Source organism: Heterodontus francisci, chromosome 7 (genome assembly GCF_036365525.1).
Source record: "Heterodontus francisci isolate sHetFra1 chromosome 7, sHetFra1.hap1, whole genome shotgun sequence".
Classification (NCBI taxonomy): Eukaryota; Metazoa; Chordata; class Chondrichthyes; order Heterodontiformes; family Heterodontidae; genus Heterodontus; species Heterodontus francisci.
In genome coordinates, this window is record NC_090377.1 from 15,203,947 (window position 1) to 15,230,009 (window position 26,063).

Below are 26,063 nucleotides of genomic sequence, written 5' to 3' on the forward strand. Positions count from 1 at the left end.
CTCCTTCCAAACTCCTTCTGCTCCGTTCCTCCTCTCAAAGTTCCTCTTCCTACTTTCCTTCGTCTGTGGTCCTTCCCTCCACATCATCTAAGCTGTGCCTCTTTATTCCTTCCCTTCTCCATTCCTCCTCCTAGTGCTTCTCCATAATCAGTATTTCACCGCTACATCCCAATGCTTCTTTCTATTCTTCCCTACACCATTCCCTATTCAATCCCAGCTTCTCCAATCTATTCACGTAACTGAAGTGTCTCATCTCAGGAACAATTCTTGTAAATCTCTCTGCATCCTCTCTTCCAACCTCCTTCAATATTCCCCCTCCAAATGCTTCTTCCTTCATCATTGCTCATCCTAGAGCTTCTCCCTCTTCCCTTCTCCAAGTTCCCTCTTGCTCAAGCCCTTCTCTTTCCTACAACGCCCCTCTCCCCAATCCTCTTCCTTCCCTGTAAAAACCCTCTTCCTCTCCACCAAGCCCCCTCCTCCCTCCCCATAAAGATCCCCTCCCTCTCCTCCGAGCCCCCTCCACTCTCCTCGTAAAGATCCTCTCCCTCTCCTCCGAGCCCCCTCCTCCCTCCCCGTAAAGATCCCTTTCCTCTCCTCCAAGCCCCCTCCCCTATACAGCCCCTCTCCTACACAGCCCCTTTTCCCCAAGCCCCCTCCCCTATACAGCCCTTCTTCCCCAAGCCCCCTCCCCTACACAGCCCCTTTTCCCCAAGCCCCCTCCCCTACACAGCCCTTCTTCCCCAAGTCCCCTCCCCTATACAGCCCCTCTTCCCTCAGCCCCCTCCCCTCTGCAGCCCCTTTTGCCCAAGCCCCCATCACCACATTTCCCTCATCCCACACCCAGGGGGCGCATTCACAGAGCGCTCCTCAAACCAGCTGCCTGCAAACGGCTACTTACATCGGATGGTGTGGAAGCCGCATTTGGGCTGCCTGTCAAAGCTACCGCCCAGCTTTAAAACGTGTTCCTTATTGTCAAAGTGAGAGAGAGCTCCTCCATTCATCCTCAGATCACTTCTTCCACTCTCCCCAGCAACTAAAAGCACCCTCGTCTCACACGGGCGCTGCTCCACCAAACTTTACGGCGCAAAGGGGAGGGGACAAAGGCACAAGCCCCGCCCTTTCTGCGGACTCTGATTGGTTGTCTCATGTGATTGACGCGGCCCGTTGGGGAGGCTCCCATTTTTGATTGGTTCATCTTGTTGTCGATCAAGTCACGATTGTCATATTGTCTCTCCATATTTGGCCGCGCCACTCTGACGTAAACCACATGCGTGCTGACGTCACCAGAGGCTGGCGTGGGCGGTCCTGTAGCTCACGTGACCAGAGTGGGCCAGTTGCTCAAGAGTTGCATTTCTGTAGCGCCTTTCACATCCTCAGGCCCTCCCATAGGTCAATGATGTATTTTGAGGTGAAGTCACTATTACAGGAAATGCAGCACCAATTTGCAATAAAATGATAATGACCAGAACATGTACTTTTCTCGTTGGTTGAGGGATTGGTCAGAACACCAGCGGGGAGAACTCCCCTGCTCTTCTTTGAAATAGTGCTCTGGGATCTTTTACATCCACATGACGGGGCAGATAAGGCCTCTGTTTAGCGTCAGGACCAAAAGATGGTTGAGTCAAAATCCTGGAACTCCCTTCCTAACAACACTGTTGGTGTCGGAAGGACTGCAGCAGTTCAAGAAGGCAGCTCACCACCACCTTCTCAAGGGTAATTAGGAATGGGCAATTTTAAAAAAATGAATCATTAAAGCACAGAAGGAGGACACTCAGCTGATCATAAAATAAAAACAAGAAATGCTGGAAATACTCAGCAGGTCTGGCAGCATCTGTGGAGGAAGAAGCAGAGTTAACGTTTCAGGTCAGTGACCCTTCTTCAGGAACGTTCTGGTTTCAGGGATTAGGAACTTCAGTTATGAAGATAGACTGGATAAGTTGGGACTGTTTTCCTTGGAGAGAACGCTGAGAGGAAATTTGAGAGAGTTATTCACAACCATGAGGGGTCTGGCAGAGTAGATAAGGAGAAACTGTTCCGACTAGTGAAAGGATCGAGAATGAGAGGGCACAGATTTAAAGTAATTAGTACAAGAAGCAAAAGCGACTTGTGGAAAATCTTTTTCATGCAGCGAGTGGTTAAGATCTGGAATGCATTTGCCTGAGAACATGGTGGAGGCAGGTTCAATTGAAGCATTCAAAAGGGAATTAGACAGTTAAATGAAAAGGAAGAATGTGCAGGGTTATGGGGAGAAGCCGGGGGAGTAGCACTAGGTGAAATGCTCATTCAGAGAGCCGGTGCAGACACGAGGAGGCTGAATGGCCTCCTTCTGCACTGAAACAATTATGTGTTTCTGTGAGGTTTGAGTTACTTAAAGATAGCCAGCATGGTTTTGTAAAAGGCAGATCGTGCTTGACCAATATAATTGAATTCTTTGATGAAGTAACAGAGAAGGTTGATGAAGTGATGTTGTTTATATGGATTTTAAGACAGCATTTGATAAGGCACTGTTCTAAAGAGTGTGCAGGAACATAGGGCCCTAGGGGTGCATGTGTATAGATAGATCTTTGAAGGTGGCAGGACGTATTGAGAGAGTGGCTAGTAAAGCATATGGGATCTTGGGCTTTATAAATAGAGACATTGAGTACAAAAGCAGAGAAGCTATGCTGAACCTTATAAAACTCTGGTTCAGCCCCAACTGGAGTATTGTATCCAGTTCTGGTCACCACACTTTAGAAAGGATGTGAGGGCCCTTGAGAGGGTGCAGATGAGAATTAGTAGAATGGTTCCTGGGATGGGGGATTTTAGTTACAAGGTTAGGTTAGAAAAGCTGGGTTTGTTCTCCTTAGAACATAGCAGATGGAGGGGAGATTTAATAGAAGTGTACAAGATTATGACAGGCTTAGATAAGTTAGATAAGGACAAACAGTTCCCATTAACTAATGGTACAAGGACTAGGCGACACAGATTGAAAGTTTTGGGGAAAAGGTGCAGGGGGAATATGAGGAAGCACTTTTTTAGGCAGCGGGTGGTAATGACCTTTGACTTGTTGCTGACAAATGTGGTGGAAGCAGAGACGATTACTGACTACAAGATGAAGTTGGATGGCCAGCTAAGAGAAATAGACTTGCAGGGCTGAGAATTTCGAGCCGGGGAGTGGGACTGACTACATAGCTCTGCGGAGAGCCAGCATGGACTGAATGGGCTGAATTGCCTTCTTTTGTGCTGTATGTGACTTTATGCTACTGTTGAGGCACAGCTGACACTACTTACTGCCCACCTTATCTTGAATTTTCCTCTTTTCAATTATACCAACACTACTTAAAATTTCACATTTAAAAAATTATATGAAACAAAAAGTATTGAGACTAATATTGTTTTATACAGTTAAATTGCAACTGGAAAAATGGGAATTGGATGAATACATAAAGGGGATGATAGGGAAAGAGCAAGAAGAAATGGGACTATTTGGATAGCTCTTTCACAGACACAATGGTCTGTTACTACACTGTGTCATTCTATGACATTTAATTCCAATATTATAACCTACTCAATAGCCTTAAAACCTGATTATTGAATTTGGGACCATAATCCCTCCTAAATATTGCCCTATTGGTAATTCTTGGAGAGCAAGTTACTTGAACAACATGGGGGCTTTAAAAATCCAAGCCGCCGATTCGTCAGTTTCTCAACTTTTTGTAGTCAATAAGTTATTAGTTTATTTAAGAATAAAATTGTAATAATGTATCTTGGGGGGGTTGCTTTTATTGTAGTGAGGAATCAGAGGAGGACGATGGAAATCGTGTCGAATGTGCTGATGTGAAGCGTTGCCCTGGAAACCCGAGGCGCGGCTCTGGCCGCGGCCTAGCAGAAAGGCGGTGGCCTGGGGGAGGATGGCTGGAGCTTGCCAGCGGTCAGCACCGGACTCGGACAACGGGTAGGGTCTCCTAGACTTATTGGCTGCGGGAAAGGTGAGGCAGAGGCCTTGGGCGCTGCTCCTCCTCCTCCTTATATAGAAACAATTCTTGCCCTTCTTCCCGTGGCATTGCAGGCCGGGGAGTTCCTGAAAGATTACATTTAAGAGCAAAATACTGCAGATGCTGGGAAAAACAAGAAATGCAGGTCTGGCAGCATCTGTGGAGAGAGAGAAGCAGAGCTAAGGTTTCATCAGAACTGGCCCAAAGGCTTAAAAAGCCTTGCATTTATATTTGTGGTGGAGGCAGATTAAATCTTGGCTTTCAAAAGGGAATTGGGTAAGCACCTGAAGAGAGAACATTTTGAGGGTTGCCGGGGGGGATGGGATTAACTAAATTGCTCTTGTAGAGAACTGGCAGTGGCTCGACCGGCCGAATGGCCTCCTTTGGCACCGTAACAATTCCATGATTCTATAAAAACAGAAAGTGCTGGAAATACTCAGCAGTTCAGGCGGCATCTGTGGAGAGAGAGAAGCTGAGTTAATGTTTCAGGTCTGTGACCTTTCATCAGAACTCCATAATTCTATACAGCGCCTTTCACATCCTCAGAATGCCCCCAAAAACATCAGCCTGAGCTGGAAGGTCGTGGGCTCAACCTGTCTGCATAGGAAGACTTGCATTTATATCGCCCCTTTCATGATCTCAGGGTGACCCAAGTTGCTTTACAGCCAGTGAAGTACTTTGGAGGTGTAGCCACTGTAGGAAACGTCGCAGCCAATTTGCACACAGCAAGCTCCCACAAACAGCACTGTGATAATGCCAGATAATCCATGTTTTGTGATGTTGATTGAGGGATAAACTTTGGCCGGGAGATCAGGGATAATTCCCCTGCTCTTCTTTGAAATACTGCTGTGAGATCTTTTATGACCCTCTGAGAGGGCAGGCAGCCTTGATTCAGTGTTTCATCAGAAAGGTGACACCTCTGACCGAGCAGCACTCCTTCAGTACTGCACAGGATGGTCAGCCTAGATTTAGTGCTTAAGACTTGGGAATAGGGCTTGAAGTGACAACATTCTGACTCTGAAACAATAGTGCTACCCACTGAGCCAAAGATGACCCCCTAAAGAAATTCTAGCCAATCATTCATCGCATTGCTGTTGGGGAGCCCCAAGTCCAAGAAGGAAAGAACTTGCATTTATATACAGCCTTTCACATCAAGACATCCCAAAGAGAGGACTCTTGCCCATGTAAAGTGGATTCTCCCGGCTCTCTGTGACAGATGAGGAACTGTTAAGTTTTTTGCAGCCGAAACTGTTCTTTTACATTGTGAAAATCGTGGAACTCCCTTCCACAGCACTGTGGGTGTACCTACACCACATGGACTGCAGCGGTTCAAGAAGCTAGTCACTGGACTAGTAATCCAGAGCCCAGGCTAACACTATGGGGACACGGGTTTGAATCCCACCACGACAGATGGTGAAATTTGAATTCAATTAATAAATCTGGAATTAAAAAGCTAGTCTAATGGTGACCATGAAACCATTGTCAATTGTTTTAAAAAACCCATCTGGTTTCCTTTAGGGAAGGAAATTAGTTTAGTTTAGTTTGGAGATACAGCACTGAAACAGGCCCTTCGGCCCAGCGAGTCTATGCCGACCATCAACCACCCATTTATACTAATCCTACACTAATCCCATATTCCTACCACATTCCAAGCTGTCCCTATATTTCCCTACCACCTACCTATATTAGGGGCAATTGCTAATGGCCAATTTACCTACCAACCTGCAAGTCTTTTGGCTTGTGGGAGGAAACCGGAGCACCCGGAGAAAACCCACGCAGACACAGGGAGAACTTGCAAACTCCACACAGGCAGTACCCAGAATTGAACCCGGGTCGCTGGAGCTGTGAGGCTGCGGGGCTAACCACTGCGCCACTGTGCTGCCCTAAATCTGCTGTCCTTACCTGGTCTGACCTACATGTGACTCCAGACCCACAGCAATTTGGTTGACCCTTAAATGCCCTCTGAAATGGCCTAGCAAGCCACTCAGTTCAAGGGCAATTAGGGACAGGCAATAAATGCTGGCATAGCCAGCGACGCCTACATCCCATGAAAGAATTAAAAAATCTGTTTTGTATTTTATGCTGTGAACAGTTATATTGAATTTTTCACTGATAAAAGTATCTCATTTTATGCTATATGATCAGCGGTGGAGCCACAGGTAGTTTCGATCAAGGAGTGGATTCCCAAATTTTTAACTTGGCAGCTGAAGTTGCAGAAAGCTCAAATGATAAGATTCCTACACTGCTACTAAAGCTGAAAGGTAAGAAATTGACTACATTATTACAAAATCAAGCAACATCACACTTTCTTGTATCTTTTACCCTTCAGTTGCCCTCCTTCTAACTCTCCAGGAAGTACTGACTCCGGCTGGAGTAAGTGTCGTGCTTGCTGTTACCCTCCAGTCTGTTATCCAGGTAGCTTTCATTCATCTATGAGTGCAGATCGTGCATGCAGGACTATATATTTTGTAGAATAGTGATAGACTTCAAGAGGACATAGGCAGACTAATAGAATAGATGGATGAAATTTAATGCAGAGCACTGCAAAGTGGTATGTTTTGAAAGAATGAGGAGAGGCACTATGAAACAAAATGTACAATTCTAAAGTGGGTGCAGGAACACAGAGACCTGGAGATATATGTGCACAAGTTGTTGAAGGTGGCAGGGCAGGTTGAGAAAGTGGTTAAAAGGGCATATGAAATCCTGGGCATAGAGCATAAAAGCAAGGAATTTATGGTTCTGGTTCAGTCTCAACTAGAGTATTGTGTCCAATTCTAGGCACTGCACTTTAGGAAGGAGTGAAAGCATTAGAGAGGGTGCAGAAAAGATTTATGAAAATGGTCCCAGGGAATAGAGACTCCAGTTACTTGGATAAATTGGAGAAGCTGGAGTTGTTTTCCTTAGAGAAGAGATGGTTAAGAGGAGTTAATAGAGGTGTTCAAAATCATGAGGGGGTCTGGACAGAGTAGATATGGAGAACCTGTTCACATTGGTGGAAGGGTCGAGGAACAGCAGGCATGAATTTAAGGAGATTGGTTCTTTTGTCAATGGTGACATCAGAAAACATTTTACTCAGACAGTGGTTAGGATCTGGAGTGCACTGCCTCAGAGTGTGGTGGAGGTAGCTTCAATCATAGCTTTCAAAAGGGAATTGGATAAGCACCTGAAGAAAGAGAATTTTCAGGGCGACAGGGAAAGGGCAGGGAAATGGGACTAGCTGAGTTGCTCTTGCAGAGAGCTGGCACGGACACGATGGGCCAAATGACCGCCTTCTGCGCTGTAACTATTCTATGATTTCTGTCTATGTTGATGGGCATCTTAACCAAATGCCACCCTGCCCCTCACCCAGTGTCCACACTGGTCACTGAATAGCAATCAGTAGTAGGAAAACTGACTGATTTTCTGCATTCTTAGCTCAGAGAAATTATGGAATGACGTGGTATTTATAGAAAAGGCCATTAGGCCCAATTGGTCTGTTCCGGTGTTTATGCTCTATACAAGCCTCTTCTCACCCAGCTTCATCTAATCTTATCGGCATGCTCTTCTATGCCTTTCTCCTTTATGTATCTATCTAACTTCCCCTTAAATGCATTGACACTATTCACCTCAACTATTCCATGTGGTATTGAGTTTCACATTCTGTACTATCATACAATCATAGAATGGTTACAGCAGAGTTGGACCATCGTGGCCTTGCTGGCAATCTGCAAGAGCAGCTCACCTAGTTCCCTCCCCCCACCTTTTCCCTGTCGCCCTGCAAAGTTTTTCTCTTTTGAAGCCCTCGATTTGAATCTGCCTCCATGTCACTCGGGCAGTGCATTCCCGATCCTAACCACTCGCTGCATAAAAAAGGTATATCTTCCTGTCTTCGTTGCTTCTTTTGCCAATCACCTTAAATTGGAGTAAGCATTCAACCTTCATGCTTGATTAATGCCGAGAACAAAGTGTGCATTTCAGATATGGTCTTCAAATTAAATGTCAAATTCTGACTGGTGTAGGATTAAATTGACCAGGTTTGGATCAATGTTGGGAAGATTGAAGCCATTGGGTCCAATTTTAACTGTGTGTAAGTTTTGAGTGAGTTAAAATCTCACCCATTGTCTTCGGTCCCTGGCACAAACTCCGTTCCCTAGCCACTGTCCCTGACAACTGTCTGAGGCGGAACCAGACTGTTCACAACCTTGGTGTCAAGTTTAACTCCGAGATGGGCTTCTCTCATATCTGTGCTATCACTAAGACAACGCATTTCCAAATCCAAAACATCAACTGACTCCTCTCCATCGCAGCTCATCTGCTGCCGAAACCCTCATTTGTTACCTCTAAACTTGACTATTTCAACGCACTCCTGGCTGGCCTCCCATTTTTGATCCTCCGTTAACTTGGGCAGCAGAGTTTTGAATGACCTTGTGTCCTTACACGCACCACATTGGCTCCTGATTAAGCAACATTTCTATTTTAAAATTCTCATCCTTGCTCTGAAATCCCTTCGTGGCCTCACCCCTGCCTATCTTTGTAAGCTCCTCCAATCCCAAAACTCTCCCAGATATCTGCACTCCTTTAATTCTGGCCTCTTGAGCATCCTCGATTTTAATCACTGCACAATTGCTGGCTGTCCCTTCAGCTGTCAAAGCTGTAAGTTCTGAAATTTCTTCCCTCTTCCTCTCAGCCTCTCTACCACTCTTTCCTCTTTTAAGATGCTCTTTTAAAACCTACATCTTTGACCAAATGTGCTCTAATATCTCCTTATATTGCTCAGTGTTAAATTTTGTTAATGCTCCAGTGAAATGCCTTGGGATGTCTTACTATGTTAAAGGCACTATATATATATATAAGTTATTGTCTAACTGTAGTAAAACTGGCATGGTGTCAACCAGTCTCCAGGCCATTGAGTGGTTGGGATGATACCATAGCCTGTGTAGTTGAAGCTTTATTTGAAATTAAAAACTGAAAAATGCTGGAGCTACTTAGAACCTGTCAGACATCAACCTGCCTTTTTACTCTGCAGGTGTGATTCAAACATTTGCATGTTTCTGCATTTTATTCATCTCTTCTCAACCCAATACTAATTTGGAACACACTGTGCCACATGTGGATAAAAAGAAATGCTGGAGATCCAAACTTTAAAAAGAAATCAGCATCTGTAAAGACAGATTCTTGCATTTATATAGCACCTTTAAAATAGTAAAATGTCCCAAGATGCTTCACAAGAGTGTCATCAGACAAAATTTGACACCGAACCACATAAGGACATATTAGGAGAGATGACTGAAAGCTTGGTCAAAGAGTAGGTTTTAAGGACCTCCTTAAGGAGGAGAGAGAGATAGAAAGTCAGAGAGGTTTAGGGAGGGAACTCCAGAGCTTAGGGCTTGGGCAACGGTAAGCGCAGCTGCCAGTAGTGGACTAATTAAAATTGGAGATGCGCAAGAGGCCAGAGTTGGAGGAGCACAGAGATGTCCGAGTGTTGTAGGGCTATAAAAATAGGGAGGGGTGAGGCCATGGCAGGGTTTGAAAACAAGGAAGAGAATTTTTGATTGGCTCCTGCTCAGGTAATGCCTCAATGTAAGTCAGTGAGCATAGCAATGATGTGTGAACAGAACTTGGTGCGTGTTAGGATATGGGCAGCAGAGTTCTGGATGAGCTCAAGTTTATGGTGGATAGAATAGTAAAGTCTAGCGGTAACAAGGTCATGAATGAGGGTTTCAGCATCAGATAAGCATAGGTGACGTTACAAAGGTGGAAGTCAGCAGTCTTTGTGATGGTCGGAAGTGCATCTCATGTTTAATTTAGGTGTATTGATGCTAAGGATCTATTCCTGAACTGTAATCTATCTTTTTCTCTTTATAATTTGCCATAATTTTTCTTCATGAAGTGAAAGCTGTACTGTTTTAAACAAGCAGCAGATATGGCATTACACTTTGCCATTTTCTCTATCTAATGCCGGTTCTAACTCAGAAATGCCAGCTGCATAGTAAAGCCTTCTTTATTGTGTTCTGTTAAGGTCCTGTCAGAATAAGTCAACCTTAACCTCTTAAGAATGCCTTGCCCTGTAGCAACATGACATTTTCTTTACCCACACCAGCCATCCATCTGGCTTCTCTGAGAATGTGAGTTTGCTTCCAATTTATGTCAAATTAATGGTAGCTTCCTGCCAGACACTCTGGTTACTAAGAAGTAGATTGGGACCATCCAGATTCATTTCACATGATTGATGTAGCTGACAAGCAGAGGAGACTTTCATCACTTCAGTCTAAGCTGAAACTGAGACCTACACCCAATTCCTAAAACTTTCTATTCCTTCAGCTTCTCTGTCTTTGAACTTTTTATATAGTTTTATTTATTGGACTCTCAATGAAGTTCATTCATAAATTCCAATGCTGTTCTGGCTGGACTTTCACCTTGCACCCTCTACAAACCTGAGCTCATCCAATCTGCTGCCCATGTCCTAATGCACGCCACACTGTCCTGTTCACCCATCACCCACTGTGCTTGCTGGCCTATACTGGCTCCTGGAACAGCAACACCTCGGTTTTTAAAAAACTTGCTTTCAAATCCCTCCATCACCTCGACCCTCGCTTTCTCTGTAACCTCCAGGAGTCCTGCAACCCTGCAAGACCTCTATGCTCCTTCAATTCTGGCCTCTTGCACATCCCAGATTTTCATCCCTCCGGCATTGGCGGCTGTGCCTTCTGCTGAGCCCCAAGCTCTGGAACTCCCTCCCAAGACCTCTCTGACTTTCTACCCCTCTCTGCTCCTTTAAGATACTTCTTAAAACCTACCTCTTTGACCAAGCTTTTGGTCACCCCTCCTAACATCTCCTAATGTTGCTCAGAGTAAAATTTTGTTTTATTCCACTTTTGTGACATTTTACTCAGTAAAAGGCACAATATAAATGCAAGTTATTGATGTATATATTAAATGCCACTATTTAGCACATTCATATACATATTTTATGAACCCATTGTGTGCCCAACTATACATTTGTATATTCTTTGAGTCAGTAGTATATTCGGGTGTACACTTGGGTGTTTACTGGAAATATTTTATGCAGTCATTTTACCTTTGTATTTCAGTGCTGGCAGGAATATGTATCCAGGTTTCTTTGCGTGGCTGTTCTAGGACCGGGAGCAATACGTGCCGGGAAGGTTGAGACAGCTTTGGGTTGGATTCTAGGTATCACTTAGACCTGGAGAGGGGAGTGGGCAAGAAGGCTTTGCATACTAGTTTCAGTTGAGGTTGATGCCCATCATGACCTCTGGATGGAATTCAGTGGTGGACAGAGCAATCGTATATTCTTTTATTTGAATGGCAAATAGTGATGCTCTCGAACGGAGCCGGGTTAAGCTTGATCAGTGTGAGGGAGCTGAGTTAAAGTGCACATATAGACTTCAAGGTTTTACTATGAAGGCTGCAATGATGGTGCTTAGGGCCACAGACTTTTTTTTAGTAGTATTCTGAATCTGTTAAGAGCAAATAATGGTTAAGCTTGTTATAAAATCCCCTCAGAATTGTAAATGGTACGCAGAAGGCTGCACTGTAATGTTTCCATATTCTGCAGCATAGTTTAAGATTTTGTTTCTAGTGTAGCATTAACCCATTCCCCTTTAAACCTTGCCATATGTCTTTTACAGAAATCCTGAAAGGACCTCCCTTAGGAAGCAAAGAGTTACAGAAGTTAAAAGAGGATATTTATTATTATGACCTAATTCAATATTGCGTACTGGTGCTTAGACAAGATTACTGCAACATCCCAGGAAGCTGGTTCACAGCTGTAGAGTTGGCAGAGATACTCAGGTAAAGTAGGCAAGCGTCTATAATTGATATTCCGCTCTACATTTCTTTTACAGTTCTGGTTCAGTAAAAAAAAAAAATTTGTTATAACACATTTCCACAGAAAGGATTCGGGCAAGAGTTGCATTTAAATATTTAAACCAAAGTGTTCTTTTCAAAAATGCACTGAAACATAAGGTTGTTCAAAAGAGAAGTTAAATATTGGCCTCTCACCAAAGACTGAAAACTGTAAGTGATTTATTAGATTCAGTAATCGCTTATCACCTTATGCCCATTATGTTGGGAAGCCTTGGCGCTTGGCAGGGGGTGTCTCCTATAGACCCCTCCTCTAGTTGTGAACACAGGGATAGTAAGATACACTGACTGTAGGGTTTTTACACAGAAATTGACTCGACAGGCTTTTGTCCAAAGTCAGCAGGTTGCAATGTAGGTACCTAGTTAGAAGTTATTTTTTCAAATCAAGCAAGCTGACCCACTGATGTGGGTCATTGGAGCATGTTCATTATTTTGTTTGTTTCAGTAAAATGTTAAAGCTTTGGTTTCTGACATAATCCCACCCTCTGTTGCTTTGTAACACAGTCCATTCTATATATTAACATATAAATAATACACAACACAAGTCAGTAGCGTTGACTTTGTAGTCAGGTGCTTTTGAAACAGTGAGTATAGTGAATTCTGACTATGGAAATAACAGGTCTGCTCCCTGCAAGCACTCAACCACAGAATCAGCCCTATTATCTCTGAAGAGGATCTAATACTGTGATAAATTTTCTTTCATGGTCCCTTACCACATTAATGTACGTACAAGTGAGTTGTTAACTTAATTGGTTCAAACTACTCATCTGGTCAGAACAAAGCACTGGTATGTGAATAGAAAATGCTGGAAATACTCAGCAGCATCTATGAAGAAAGAAACAAGGATAATGTTTCAAGTTGATGACCTTTCATTAGAACTGGAAACTGTTCGAGATGTACTATTTTTCAAGAAAGTACAGAGACGGAAAAGGTGTGGGGGGGAGGAAAGAACAAAATGGGAAGCTCTATTATAGGGTGACGGCAGGAGTGATGAAATGGCAAAAGGGATGATTGAGCAAGGCAAAAGGGGCAGTAATGGGACTAGTAAAGAAATAAAAGACGTGAATGGCATCAGCAGAATCAATACCATCACCTGCTGTCCAAAAAAAATGGGAGCAGTGATTATAATCTGTAATTGATGAACTTGGTGTTGAATCCGAATGGTTGCAAAGTGCCTTATCGAAAGATGAGGTGCTGTCGCTCGAGCTTCCATTGAGCTTCATTGGAACAAAACAGAGGCCAAGGCCAGAATGGGAGAATTAAAATAGCAAGTGACTGGAAGCTGAGGGTCACGCTAGCAGACTGAATGGAGATGTTCAGCAAATAAATCACTGAACCTGCGTTTAGTCTCCCCAAAATAGAGGAGCACTAGTAGGTCTTCTTACAGACTGCTTGTCAAGTTAGCTGAACCAATGGTAAAGAGCTTTAATTTGTATTCTTTTGATTTATAATGTTTCTTGAACCCCTTTGATAGATTCACCAGCTGAACCCTGAGATTCAACTCTAGGTAACCAATATGAACCATCTGAGCCCTTCATTTCTGGGTATCCATTATTCTATGCAAAAAAAGTCTACTGAAACATTTGACTATGGATTGCTTCCTTTTTATCATCATTAAGTATCCAATTGGTCAACCTGAGCGAAAGATTCATATTTGACATAAATATCTAGTGGACCATCTAGGTTTCGTCTGGTGAATGCATTGCAGGGTTAAAAGTATCTATTGTAATATTTTGAGGTTTACAGAGTTAACGGTAAATTGAATTGCTTCCTCTTAGCACTGCCTGCGTGGGTCTAGATCCAAAGAAAGATGCTGAAGAGTTTTATGACAAAGTACTGCCATCAGCTGCAGACAATCTGATGATGCTGGCACGACGCCTGCAGGCTCGTTTCCTCAAAGCTATTGAGGTGATTATGCATATAGATTCTGCTTGTCTGTCATATTTGCATGGAGTTTATTTATAAACATATCTCACTAGTCTGCAAGCTAAAAGTTTTGTTTGTGGTAACGGTTTATAAGAGGTGGACCATGTAGATTGGCTTAAAAACAACCACTCAACAAGCTCAACAGCACACACATATCTGCCACAAAATTCACAATTATCAAACAGAATCACATCTCTTAAATATTTTACAACATCCTTTAAATGGCTCTGTAGTTCCTCCAACCTTCCTACTGTATATCCCTAAAAATAAAGCTCATCACACAATATTTCAAAAAGAATTTTGGAAAACAAGTCATTAAACTTGTATCTTCCAGTTACCCCAGCAACCTCCTGACACCCCCTCCACAAACCATCCCTCACTCAGGAATGTCTGTTTGTCTTGTGCTGTGTTCCACTGAACCATAGAATGGTTACCGCACAGAAGGAGGCCATCTGTCCCATCGAGCCCATGCTGGTTCTTTGCAAGAGCGATTTACCTGGGCCCACTTCTCTGCCCTTTTCCTGTAGTCTTTAGTTTAGTTTAGAGATACAGCACTGAAACAGGCCCTTCGGCCCACCGAGTCTGTGCCGACCATCAACCATCCATTTATACTAATCCTACACTAATTCCATATTCCTACCACATCCCCACCTGTCCCTATATTCCCCTACCACCTACCTATACTAGGGGCAATTGCTAATGGCCAATTTACCTATCAGCCTGCAAGTCTTTGGCTTGTGGAGGGAAACCAGAGCACCCGGAGGAAACCCACGCAGACACAGGGAGAACTTGCAAACTCCCCACAGGCAGTACCCAGAATTGAACCCGGGTTGCTGGAGCTGTGAGGCTGCGGTGCTAACCACTGCGCCACTGTGCCGCCTTGCAAACTTTTTTCCTTCGGGTGCTGGTCCTTTTGAAGCCCATGATTGAATCTGTCTCCCCCCTTTTGGGCAGTGTGTTCCAGGTGGTAACCACTCACACTGTGTTTTTAAAAAAGGCTTACTTTGTGTTGTCTTTGGTTCTTTTGGCAATCGCTTTAAATCGGTGACCTCTGGTTATTAGAATTAGAACATTTACAGCGCAGTACAGGCCCTTCGGCCCTCGATGTTGCGCCGACCTGTGAAACCATCTGACCGACACTATTCCATTTTCATCCATATGTCTATCCAATGACCACTTAAATGCCCTTAAAGTTGGCGAGTCTACTACTGTTGCAGGCAGGGCGTTCCACGCCCCTACTACTCTCTGAGTAAAGAAACTACCTCTGACATCTGTCCTATATCTATCACCCCTCAACTTAAAGCTATGTCCCCTCGTGTTTGCCATCACCATCCGAGGAAAAAGACTCTCACTATCCACCCTATCTAACCCTCTGATTATCTTATATGTCTCTATTGAGTCACCTCTCCTCCTCCTTCTCTCCAATGAAAACAACCTCAAGTCCCTCAGCCTTTCCTCGTAAGACCTGCCCTCCATACCAGGCAACATCCTAGTAAAGCTCCTCTGCACCCTTTCCATAGCTTCCACATCCTTCCTATAATGCGGTGACCAGAACTGCACGCAATACTCCAGGTGCGGTCTCACCAGAGTTTTGTACAGCTGCAGCATGACCTCGTGGCTCCGAAACTCGATCCCCCGACTAATAAAAGCTAACACACCATATGCCTTCTTAACAGCTCTGTTAACCTGGGTAGCAACCTTCAGTGATTTATGCACCTGGACACCAAGATCTCTCTGTTCATCTACACTACCAAGAATCTTCCCATTAGCCCAGTACTCTGCATTCCTGTTACTCCTTCCAAAGTGAATCACCTCGCACTTTTCCGCATTAAACTCCATTTGCCATCTCTCAGCCCAGCTCTGCAGCCTATCTATGTCCCTCTGTACCCTACAACATCCTTCGGCACTATCCACAACTCCACCGACCTTCGTGTCATCCGCAAATTTACTAACCCACCCTTCTACACCCTCTTCCAGGTCATTTATAAAAATGACAAACAGCAGTGGCCCCAAAACAGATCCTTGCGGTACACCACTAGTAACTAAACTCCAGGATGAACATTTGCCATCAACCACCACCCTCTGTCTTCTTTCAGCTAGCCAATTTCTGATCCAAAGCTCTAAATCACCTTCAACCCCATACTTCCGTATTTTCTGCAATAGCCTACCATGGGGAACCTTATCAAACGCCTTACTGAAATCCATATACACCACATCCACTGCTTTACCCTCATCCACCTGTTTGGTCACCTTCTCGAAAAACTCAATAAGGTTTGTGAGGCACGACCTACCCGTCACAAAACCGTGCTGACTATCGCTAATGAACTTATTCTTTTCAAGATGATTATAAATCCTGTCTCTCATAACCTTTTCCAACATTTTACCCACAACCGAAGTAAGGCTCACAGGTCTATAATTACCAGGGCTGTCTACTCCCCTTCTTGAACAAGGGTTCTTGACCCTTTCGCCAATGGGAACAATTTCTCTCCATCTACTCTTTCTAGACCCCTCATGCTTTTGAACACCTTCTTTCCTCCAAATCTCCTCTCAACCTTCTCTAAGGAGAGAAACCCCAACTTCTCCAATCTAACCACGTAACTGGAAGTCTCTTATCCCTGGAACCATTCCCATAAATCTTTTCTGCACCCTCTCTCTAAAGACATCACATGCTTCCTAAAATGCAGTGCCCAGAATTATTGAGTCATTGCAGCACAGAAGGAGGCCATTTGACCCATTGAGTCTGTACTGGTTCTCTGTAGAGCAATCCACAGTCCTATTCTGTTGCTCTGTCCCCGTAGTCCTGCAAGTTTAATTCCTCCAAGCACCCATTCAATTTCCTTTTGAAATCATTGATCATCTTTGCTTCCACATAGGCAGCGACCTCCAGGTCATTATCTCTTTCTGCGTTTAAAAACGATAAGTTTTTCCTCACATTTCCTCCCCCACCATATATCTTGCCCAAAACCTTAAATCTGTGTCCCCAGTTGAGGCCGAAGCAGTGTTTCATAAAGGTTCATCATAACTCGCTTGCTTTTATACGCTTTGCCTCTGTTTCTGAAACCCAGGATCCTGTATGCCTTATTAACCAGTTTCTCAACCTGACCTGCTACCTTCAACAATTTGTGCACCTATATCCCCAGGTCTCTCTGTTCCTGCATCCCCTTTAGAATTGCACTCTTTATTTTATATTGCTTCTCTCATTCTTCCTACCATAATGTATCACTTTACACCTCTCTGTGCTAAATTTCATCTGCCATACATCCTGCTATTCTACCAGCCTGTTTACATCCTCTTGAAGTCTTATCACTATCCTCCTCACAGTTCACATTACTTCCAGATTTTATGTCACCCTCAAATTTTGAAATTGTTCCCTGTATGCCCAAGTCTAAGTCAGTAATCTAGATCATGAAAAGCAGTGGTTCTGGTACTGACCCCAGAGAACCCCACTGTATACCTTTCTTCAGTCCAAAAACAACTGTTCATCATTGCTCTCTGCTTCCTGTCACTCAGCCAACTTTGCATCCATTTCATCACTGTCTTTTTTTTCTTCTATGGGCTTCAACTTTGCTGGCAAGCCCATTATGTGGCTTGTTATCAGATGCCTTTCGGAAGTCCGTATACACCACAGCAACCACATGACCCTCATTAACCGTCTCTGTTACCTCATCAAAAAACACAATCAAGTTAGTTAATAAGAACAGAAAATGCTGGAAATAGCTGGGCCCTGGATTCTTATATTTTTCAGGCCATCATGGGCACGTACTCTTTCAGGCCTTTGCAACTGTACTGGCTTTCCCTTGGGGAGTTGCTATTTTTTCATATATTTTATTCTCAAATGCGAGAGGATTTCCATCTGCATTGCACACGGGCCGTACTATAAGGGCCTTGAAGATATGCCAGCTTCCCACATAGTCACTGGAGGCCCTTCCTCAGCCCTAGCTGCTTTGGTCATTCCCAACGACTTGCATTGACTTCATCCAACCCTATCAGCAAACACTTCTTTTCCTTTCTCCCTCATGTACTTATCTAGCTTCCCCTTAAATTCACCTAAGCTATTTGGCTCAACCACTCCATAGGGTAGCGAGAGATTCAAAAGCTTCAAAAAAGAAATTTATTTGTTTTGGGAAGAGATTTTAAAGGCGGCGTGGTCACTGTGGGAAAGTCATTAGGGAAGCCATTCAAATGTATTTATCAACACATGACATGGTTAAGTCAATGCATTGTGAAACATTACAGTGTGATATAAATGCCGTTGAGTTTCACTCCATTCCTTTCCTCCCCACGATGTCATTTTGAAAATATAGAGTGGAGGGACAAAGTACTTATTAGTAATAACATAGTAATAGGAATAGGATCCATGTGGATAGAGGTAAAAGATTTTTAAAAAAAGGATCAATCACACTAATAGGGGTAGTCTACAGACCATCTAATAGTGGAAGGGAGATGGAGAGAGAATTATGCAAACAAATTAAGGAAATGAGTAACAAACAAAGAATAATAATCCTGGGGTGTTCAACTACGTCAGAATTAATTGGCCAGAAGAGGTTAACGGAGTGAGTTCCTACAATGTGCACAGCACTGCTTTCTAAACCAATATGTAAGAAGTCCAACAAGGGAAGGTTCGCTACTGGATCTGGTAATGGGGAATGAACCAGAGCAGGTAAGAGACGTAAAAGTAGGGAAACATCTAGGCAGTAGTGACCACAATACAATATGGTTTAAGATAATTATTGAAAATTATTAGGGCGGCGCAGTGGTTAGCACTGCAGCCTCACAGCTCCAGCGACCCGGATTCGGTTCTGGGTGCTCCCTGTGCGGAGTTTGCAAGTTCTCCCTGTGACCGTGTGGGTTTTCGCCGGGTGCTCTGGTTTCCTCCCACAGCCAAAGACTTGCAGGATGATAGGTAAATTGGCCGTTGTAAATTGCCCCTAGTGTAGACAGGTGGTAGGAGAATGGTGGGGATGTGGTAGGGACTATGGGATTAATATAGGATTGGTATAAATGGGTGGTTGTTGGTCAGCACAGACTCGGTGGGCCAAAGGGCCTGTTTCAGTGCTGTATCTCTCTATGACTTAAAAAATGTCATAAACATGACACAGATCTGAGTAATAAATTAGAGAAAATCTGATTTTGAGGGGCTGGGAATAGCAATTGGGAAAATAAAATAACAGTATTGACAAACAGTGATGTGGAGCAGCAAAATGAAACATTTAAAACAGTGTTTATCGGAGCCTAGGAAAGATATATGCCACTAAAAAACAAGAACAACTGAACACTAATGAGACACTCTGGGTGAATAATGACTGAAAGGAAAAACTGATGGTAAGGAAAGGGACAGACAATACATACATGGTCAGCAGGGGAGAGTATGACACAGGAGAATACAGAGACTAGGGGAGAAGTCCAAAAAACAGTTAGGAAGGTAAAGAGGAACTTTGAAATTAAATGATCACTGAAAAAACAAAATAGTAAAATATTCTACAGGCGCATAAATGAAGAACACAGTCAGGATGGAAATAGGGCCATTAAGGGGTGGTCAAGAAAAACTCTCAGGCAGCAAAAGCAAAATGGCAGGAATATTAAATAATTATTTTGCATTAATACTTAACCAAGGAGACGGATAAAATGGACATAACATTGGAAGATGAGATTAGAAGTCATATAACCGCATTTAAAATAAAAAGTGGAGAAATATTATATAAGCTAATCAAACTCCACAAGAGGATAAAACCCTGGTCTAGTTGGATTGCATCTGTGATTTTAAAAGAATTTAGGACAGAAATAGATGAGATACTATTACACGTATTTAATAATTCATAAAGAAAGTTGTAGTGACAGAGGACTGGTGAAAGTGAATGTTATATCTACATTTAAGGGCAATAGTGTATGTCCAGGGACCTGTAGACTAAAGGCCTGCTTAGGTCAGGAAAAAGAACCCAACCCGAACCCGACTGATCCACAGCAGACCCGAGCCCGAACCGGTCCGAGTCCCTCCAATTTCACCCCTAGCCCGACCTGACCATCCCTTGACTTACCTTCTGACTGGGAAGCTCCATGACGCTGCAGCGCACGCGTGATGATGTCATAGTGACGTCACTCGCTCACTGAGCAGACTCAGTTTCGTCCCGGACTCCCAGCTCAGCTAAGTTTTTTTTATTTTCAATACTTACTGCAGAGCACTTACCGTGTGTGTCCGACCCGACTCGACCCGGCCCGGGACTCTGCCCAGCCCGACCCAAACCCAACACATGTCGTCTGGTCCTGTCGGGTTCGGGCCGGGAAGCAGGCCTTTACTATAGACTGGTCAACTTAACGTCCGTAGTAGGATAGAATGAAATCCCTAATAAAGGAGGGGAAAAAAAGCAAGTAGAAATCAGTACTATAATAATGAATAGTCAACATGGATTTCAAAAGGGAAAGTTTTGCTTGACCGACCTCATTGAATTCTTTGAAGAGGTAACAGAGAGAATTGAAAAGGGTATTATGGTAGATGCAGTAGATCTAGGTTTCCAAAAGGCCTTTGCTGAGATATTGCATAAGAGACTAATGAATAAGGTTAGAGCATGCGGAGTGAAGGGACAGTAGCAGAATGGATACCTGGCTGGCTGAAAGACAGAATGCAGAGAGTAGGGGTAAAGGGTAACTATTCAGGGTGGGGTCCCACAAGGATTGGTGCTGTTGTTCATAATTTACGATGTAGACTTTGGAATCAAAAACTCAACTTTTAAATTTGCGGATGATGCCGAATTGGGAGAGATAATTAACACTCAGGTGGACTGCAACAAGTTACAAGAAGACATTACTAAACTTACAGAATGGACAGGCAATTGGCAAATAAATTTCAACATAGGTAATTTTTTGGTATTACATTTTGGTAAGAAAAATAAGGAGCTCACGCATTACTTAGAAAATAAGAATCTAAATGGGATAGAGGAGCAAATGGATCTGGGAGTAGTAATGCAGGTTAATAAAGCCAAACAAAAGCAAATCGATCACTTGGGTCTATTTCTAGATGGTTAGAATTGGAAAGTAGAAGAGTTGTGCTAACCTTGTATCAAACTTGTTAGACCACGCTTAGAGTACCATGTACAGTTCTAATCGCTATATTATAAAAGGGGATTAAAGGAACTGGAGAGGGTGCAAAAAAGATGTACAAGGATGGTACCAGAAATGTAAGGTTATAGCCATCAGGAAACTATAAACAGGTTGAAAATAGAAGGCTGATGGGTGACCCAAAAGAGGACTTTAAAATTATGAAAGGTTTTGATATAGTAAACACGAGAGAATGTTTCCACTTGTGGGGAGGAGCCAAACTAGAGGTCATCAATATGAGGTAGTCACTTTGATATGTAACCTTCGATAAGGTCCCACATGAGAGATTGGTTAAGAAGGTAAGAGCCCATGGGATCCAGGGTAATTTGGCAAATTGGATCCAAAATTGGCTTAGTGCCAGGAGGCAGAGGGTGATGCACAAGGGTTGTTTTTGCAAGTGGAAGCCTGTGACCAGTGGTGTACTGCAGGGATCGGTGCTGGGATCCTTGCTGTTTGTAGTGTACATTAATGATTTAGATGTGACCATAGGAGGTATGGTCAGTAAGTTCGCAGATGACACGTAAATAGTGAGGAGGAAAGCCTTAGATTACAGGATGATATAGATGTTCTGTTAAGATTTGCAGTGGCAAATGGAATTTAATCCTGAGGTGTGAGGTGATGCATTTTGGGAGGACTAACAAGGCAAGGGACTATCCAATGGATGGTAGGACCCTGGGAAGTACAGAGGGTCAGAGGGATCTTGTTGTACTTGTCCAAAGATCACTGAAGGCAGCAGCACAGGTAGATAAGGTGGTTAGGAAGGCGTATGGGGTACTTGTCTTTATTAGCCGAGGTATAGAATATAAGAGCAGGGAGGTTATAATGGAGCTGTATGAAATGCTAGTTAGGTCACAGTTGGAGTACTGTGTACAGTTCTGGTCACCACATTATAGGAAGGATGTGATTGCACTGGAGAGGGTGCAGAGGAGATTCACCAGGATGTTGCCTGGGCTGGAGCATTTCAGCTATAAAGAGAGATTGGATAATCTAGGGTTGTTTTCCTTAGAGCAGAGAAGGCTGGGGGGTTGGGGGGTGGAACCTGATTGAGGTATACAAAACAATGAGGGACATTGATCGGATAGATAGGAAGAGACTTTTTCCATTAGTGGAGGGATCAATAACTAGGGGGCATAGATTTAATGTAAGGGGCAAGAGGTTTAGAGTGGATTTGACGAAAAATATTTTCACCCAGAGGGTGGTTGGAATCTGGAATACACTGCCTGAAGGGTTAGTCGAGGCAGGAACCCTCACAACATTTAAGAGGTATTTAGATGTGCACTTGAAATGCCATAGCATACAAGGCTACAGGCCAAGTGCTGGAAAATGGAATTAGAATAGATAGATGCTTGATGGCCTGAACAGACACGATGGGGCGAAGGGTCTGTTTGTGTGCTGTATGACTCTATGACTAAAAAATCAAATAGGAAATTCAGAAGAAACTTCTTTACCCAGAGTGTGTTGAGAATGTGGAACTCACGACCACGGAGATTAGTTGAGGCGAATAGTATAGATGCTTCTAAGGGGAAACTAGATAAGCTGTTGAGGGAGAAGGGAATTGAGAGTTATGCTGACAGAATTAGATAAGGAAGGATGGAAGATGGCTCAAGTGAAGCATAAATGCCTCATGGGCTGGTTCAGCTGAATGGCCTGTTTCTGTGCTGTGTATTCTATGTTAGCATCCTATTACTTGGTGATACTTAACAGCAACATATGATCAGAAACAACGTTATAAATATCACGTGCGAAGAGTATTTGAGAAGTTGAATGCATCTTTCAGTGCTTGAAAAGGTTAAAAAAATTGTTCTTAATTCAAGGATGACAGCAAACAAGATTTTCTGCGCTCTTTCCACAATGTGACTAACTCCCTTTGCTGGCTTCTTAGTGGCCACATTCAGCTGATTCAACATGGTAAGTACCAGTCAGAGGCTTTGTTTTAATGCCTTTGGAAATTGTTAACAACAAAAACTTGCATTTGCATAGCACTCAAAGAAAAATGTCCCAATGTACATCACAGAGGCATAATTGGACAAAAATGGATGACGAGACAATGAAGGCGACATTGGGAAGAATGCCCAAAAAGCTTGTTTTATAGGGATATGTTTTAAGGAAGCTCTTAAAGCAGGATAGTGAAGGGGAGAGATTTAGGGAGAGAATGCCATACTGTTAGGCCTAGACGGCTGAAGGCATGGCCAACAATGCTGGGGTAAGGTAGGGGAGATGCGCAAAAGGTCAGCGTCAGAGGAGCTGGAAGTTTGGCAGCTGGAGTGGTAGTTCTTGGGGAGGTTGGGGAAAGATCTTAAACGTGGTCATGAGAAATTTACATCTGAGGGGTTGGTGGGTCGGTAAGAACCAGGGTGATTGGTGAGCAGGACCTGATACAGGATAAGGTACATTGACCTGAAACGTTAACTCTGTTTCTCTCCACAGATGCTGTCTGACCTGCTAAGTATTTCCAGCATTTTCTGTTCATATTTATGTAAAATTAGCACATTTGAGTAGTGGGTCCTGGCCAGAATTTCACTCAAACTACCTGTGCAAGACCCTTAACAGCTAGTAGACAATGGGTCAGAGCTGGATTTGAAAAACAGTATCTATCCCATTGCACCATCAGTTCTTTCCCTGCCTCCTCCCCTCTCTGTTTTCAGGCATTGCTAGTTTGTAGTGTCTCATGCATGTTTTCAGTAGATGTGTTCAGAACCAGTAATGATTTAATCATTTCTGAAACCAAAGTCCTTTGCTTTACCATACTTTTGAACATCTGCACACTTAAGCTATTTTTGCACAATTTGCATGAACAGAAATTTGAGAAAATGGCACAGATGGTTGAAATGTGTTTAAAAACAGCAGCAGGGGGTCTCCCAGATAATTCTGATAGACTAACAGGCCATATTTAATCTCATAATTTTCTCAAGTTTGAAGATTAGTCTGAGAGGCAGATTCCAAATGAATCTCTTTCCACTTTTCCATTATGATTTTGGAGGACCAGTAATTAAGACAATTAGTAAAGTAACGATTATAGAAGGGTTTCATCTGCAGGCTGTTGAGTTTATGCTTTTGCTGTACATAACATACAGAAACGACTGATGTAAACATGACATCAATATTAAATACGTCTTGCGAATTGCCCACTCTTTTGTAAGTGATTCAGTAGATTGCAGAGCAATAGCCCAAGGTTACTTACCTGCCAATATTATTATTGATTCATAGTCCAAAGCTCCCGGTAGAACACTGCTTATCCGTTGTACAACATCTTGCTACTTCTAAAATCCATGTCCTACACTTCCATTTGTCTGGTTCCTATATGCCTTCGGAGTATAATTATATAATATATATGCTGCACCTAGTAATACTGAGGGCAGCAGGGAGCAATCTTAGACTGCTCATATTGGCTCTGACGCTATAGATTGCCCAAAGTAAAGGGCTGCACGAATGTGTTGTGATCATGCTCTATGCTAATTTCTGCAGTTCTGGAGAGGCGCAGTCAGGAATGAATACGATTGCAGGCCTCCAGAGATGGTGCAGATGCCACTTCACAACACAAATCTATTTGCCAGTAGCATGCTTTGCTTTACCACACTTGTGAACACCTGCACACTTGAGCTGTTTCTACACAATTTATATGAACATAGATTTGAGAAATAAGCATAGATGGGGGGGGCGCGGGAAGAATAATGACTTTTGTGTCGATAAACATATCACTCATACTATATTAGGCAGCTGGACATCATCGCCAGTACTCCTCGTACCCAACTAACAATGCAACATCAGCGGAAGGACTGCCATCAGATGCTCAACAGAATGGGAATGAGCAACAAATGATAGCCTTGTCAGTGACGTTCACATCCCATGAAAGAATAAAAAAAGAAAGTTTAAATCTGTTTTATAGTATTTTTGTAGGTTTGATTTTTTTTTTTTTTGCCTCTTTCCAAAAGGTACCAGGTCCTGTCAAGGTGGGGGTTTCAGCCTGCGGGTACCTCTCCCAAGTAGAAGGGAGAGCTTTTTGACTATTACAGTGCACAAATGGGGACTGAAATTTCCCAGGAGTTCCAGCAGTCTCCCACTATACCTCTGGTGGAAACACGAGTACATAAGAACAAACATAAGAAATAGGAGCAGGAGTAGGCCATTCGGTCCCTCAAACCTGCTCCGCCATTCAATAAGATCATGGTTGATCTACCCCAGACCTCAACGCCTCTTTCGTGCCAGCTCCTCATAGCCCTCAATTCCCCGATGTTTCAAAAATCTATCCACCGCCTCTTTAAATACTTTCAATGATCTAACCTCCACAACTCTCAGGGATAGAGAAATCCAGACATTCACTACCCTCTGACAGAAGAAATTCCTTTGCATCTCAGTTTTAAATGAGTGTCCCCTTATTCTGTAACTATGACCCCCTAGTTGGAGATTCCCCCACTAGTGGAAACATCTTCTCAACATCTACCCTGTCAGGCCTCCTCAGAACCTTAATATAAAAGCAAAATACTGCAGATGCTGGAAATCTGAAATAAAAACAAGAAATGCTGGAAATACTCAGCAGGTCTGGCAGCATTTGTGGAGAGAGAAGCAGAGTTAATGTTTCAGGTCAGTGACCCTTCTTCAGAACTGACAAATATTAGAAATGTAAAAGATTTTAAACAAGTAAAGCGGGGGGTGGGGCAAGAGATAACAGAAGAGAAGGTGTTGATAGGACAAGGTCACAGAGAATAACTGACCAGAAGGTCATGGAACAAAGGCAAACAGTATGTTAATGGTACGCTGAAAGACAGTGTTAGTATAGAGAGGGTGTTAACTGACTCCAAGCACAAATATTTAAAAAAAAATTTAAAAACAAACAGTGAGTAGGCACAGTAGAAACAAACTAAAAAACCTAAAATAAAATAACCAAATAAAAAAGAAAGACAAAAATAACTAAACATAAAAAGGGGGCCCATCATGCTCTGAAATTATTGAACTCAATGTTCAGTCCGGCAGGCTGTAGCGTGCCTAATCGGTAAATGAGATGCTGTTCCTGGAGCTTGCATTGATGTTCACTGGAACACTGCAGCAATCCCAAGACAGAGATGTGAGCATGAGAACAGGGTGGGATGTGAAATGGCCGGCAACCGGAAGCTCGGGTCATGCATGCTTCCGCAAAGCGGTCACCCAATCTGCATTTGGTCTCCCCAATGTAGAGGAGACCACATTGTGAGCAGCGAATACAGTATACTA

The 26,063-nt window shown here is 43.2% G+C and overlaps 2 protein-coding genes across 2 annotated transcripts in view; one reads left to right on the forward strand and one right to left on the reverse strand.

Annotated features, from left to right (window-relative positions):
* The window catches only part of eaf2 (ELL associated factor 2), a 34,459-nt gene extending 33,147 nt beyond the window's left edge, over nucleotides 1–1,312 (reverse strand). Inside the window, exon 1 of the mRNA XM_068034829.1 lies at nucleotides 899–1,312. Within this exon, the coding sequence (XP_067890930.1) occupies nucleotides 899–1,001 (103 nt within the window). The 5' untranslated portion in view covers nucleotides 1,002–1,312. The remainder of the gene's footprint in view (nucleotides 1–898) is intronic.
* Nucleotides 1,313–3,803: 2,491 nt separating this feature from the next.
* iqcb1 (IQ motif containing B1) overlaps nucleotides 3,804–26,063 on the forward strand; it is a 59,562-nt gene continuing 37,302 nt past the window's right edge. The window contains exons 1-5 of the mRNA XM_068034828.1: nucleotides 3,804–3,934; nucleotides 6,120–6,235; nucleotides 11,603–11,765; nucleotides 13,616–13,745; nucleotides 22,670–22,763. Of these exons, the coding sequence (XP_067890929.1) occupies nucleotides 3,891–3,934; nucleotides 6,120–6,235; nucleotides 11,603–11,765; nucleotides 13,616–13,745; nucleotides 22,670–22,763 (547 nt within the window). The 5' untranslated portion in view covers nucleotides 3,804–3,890. The remainder of the gene's footprint in view (nucleotides 3,935–6,119; nucleotides 6,236–11,602; nucleotides 11,766–13,615; nucleotides 13,746–22,669; nucleotides 22,764–26,063) is intronic.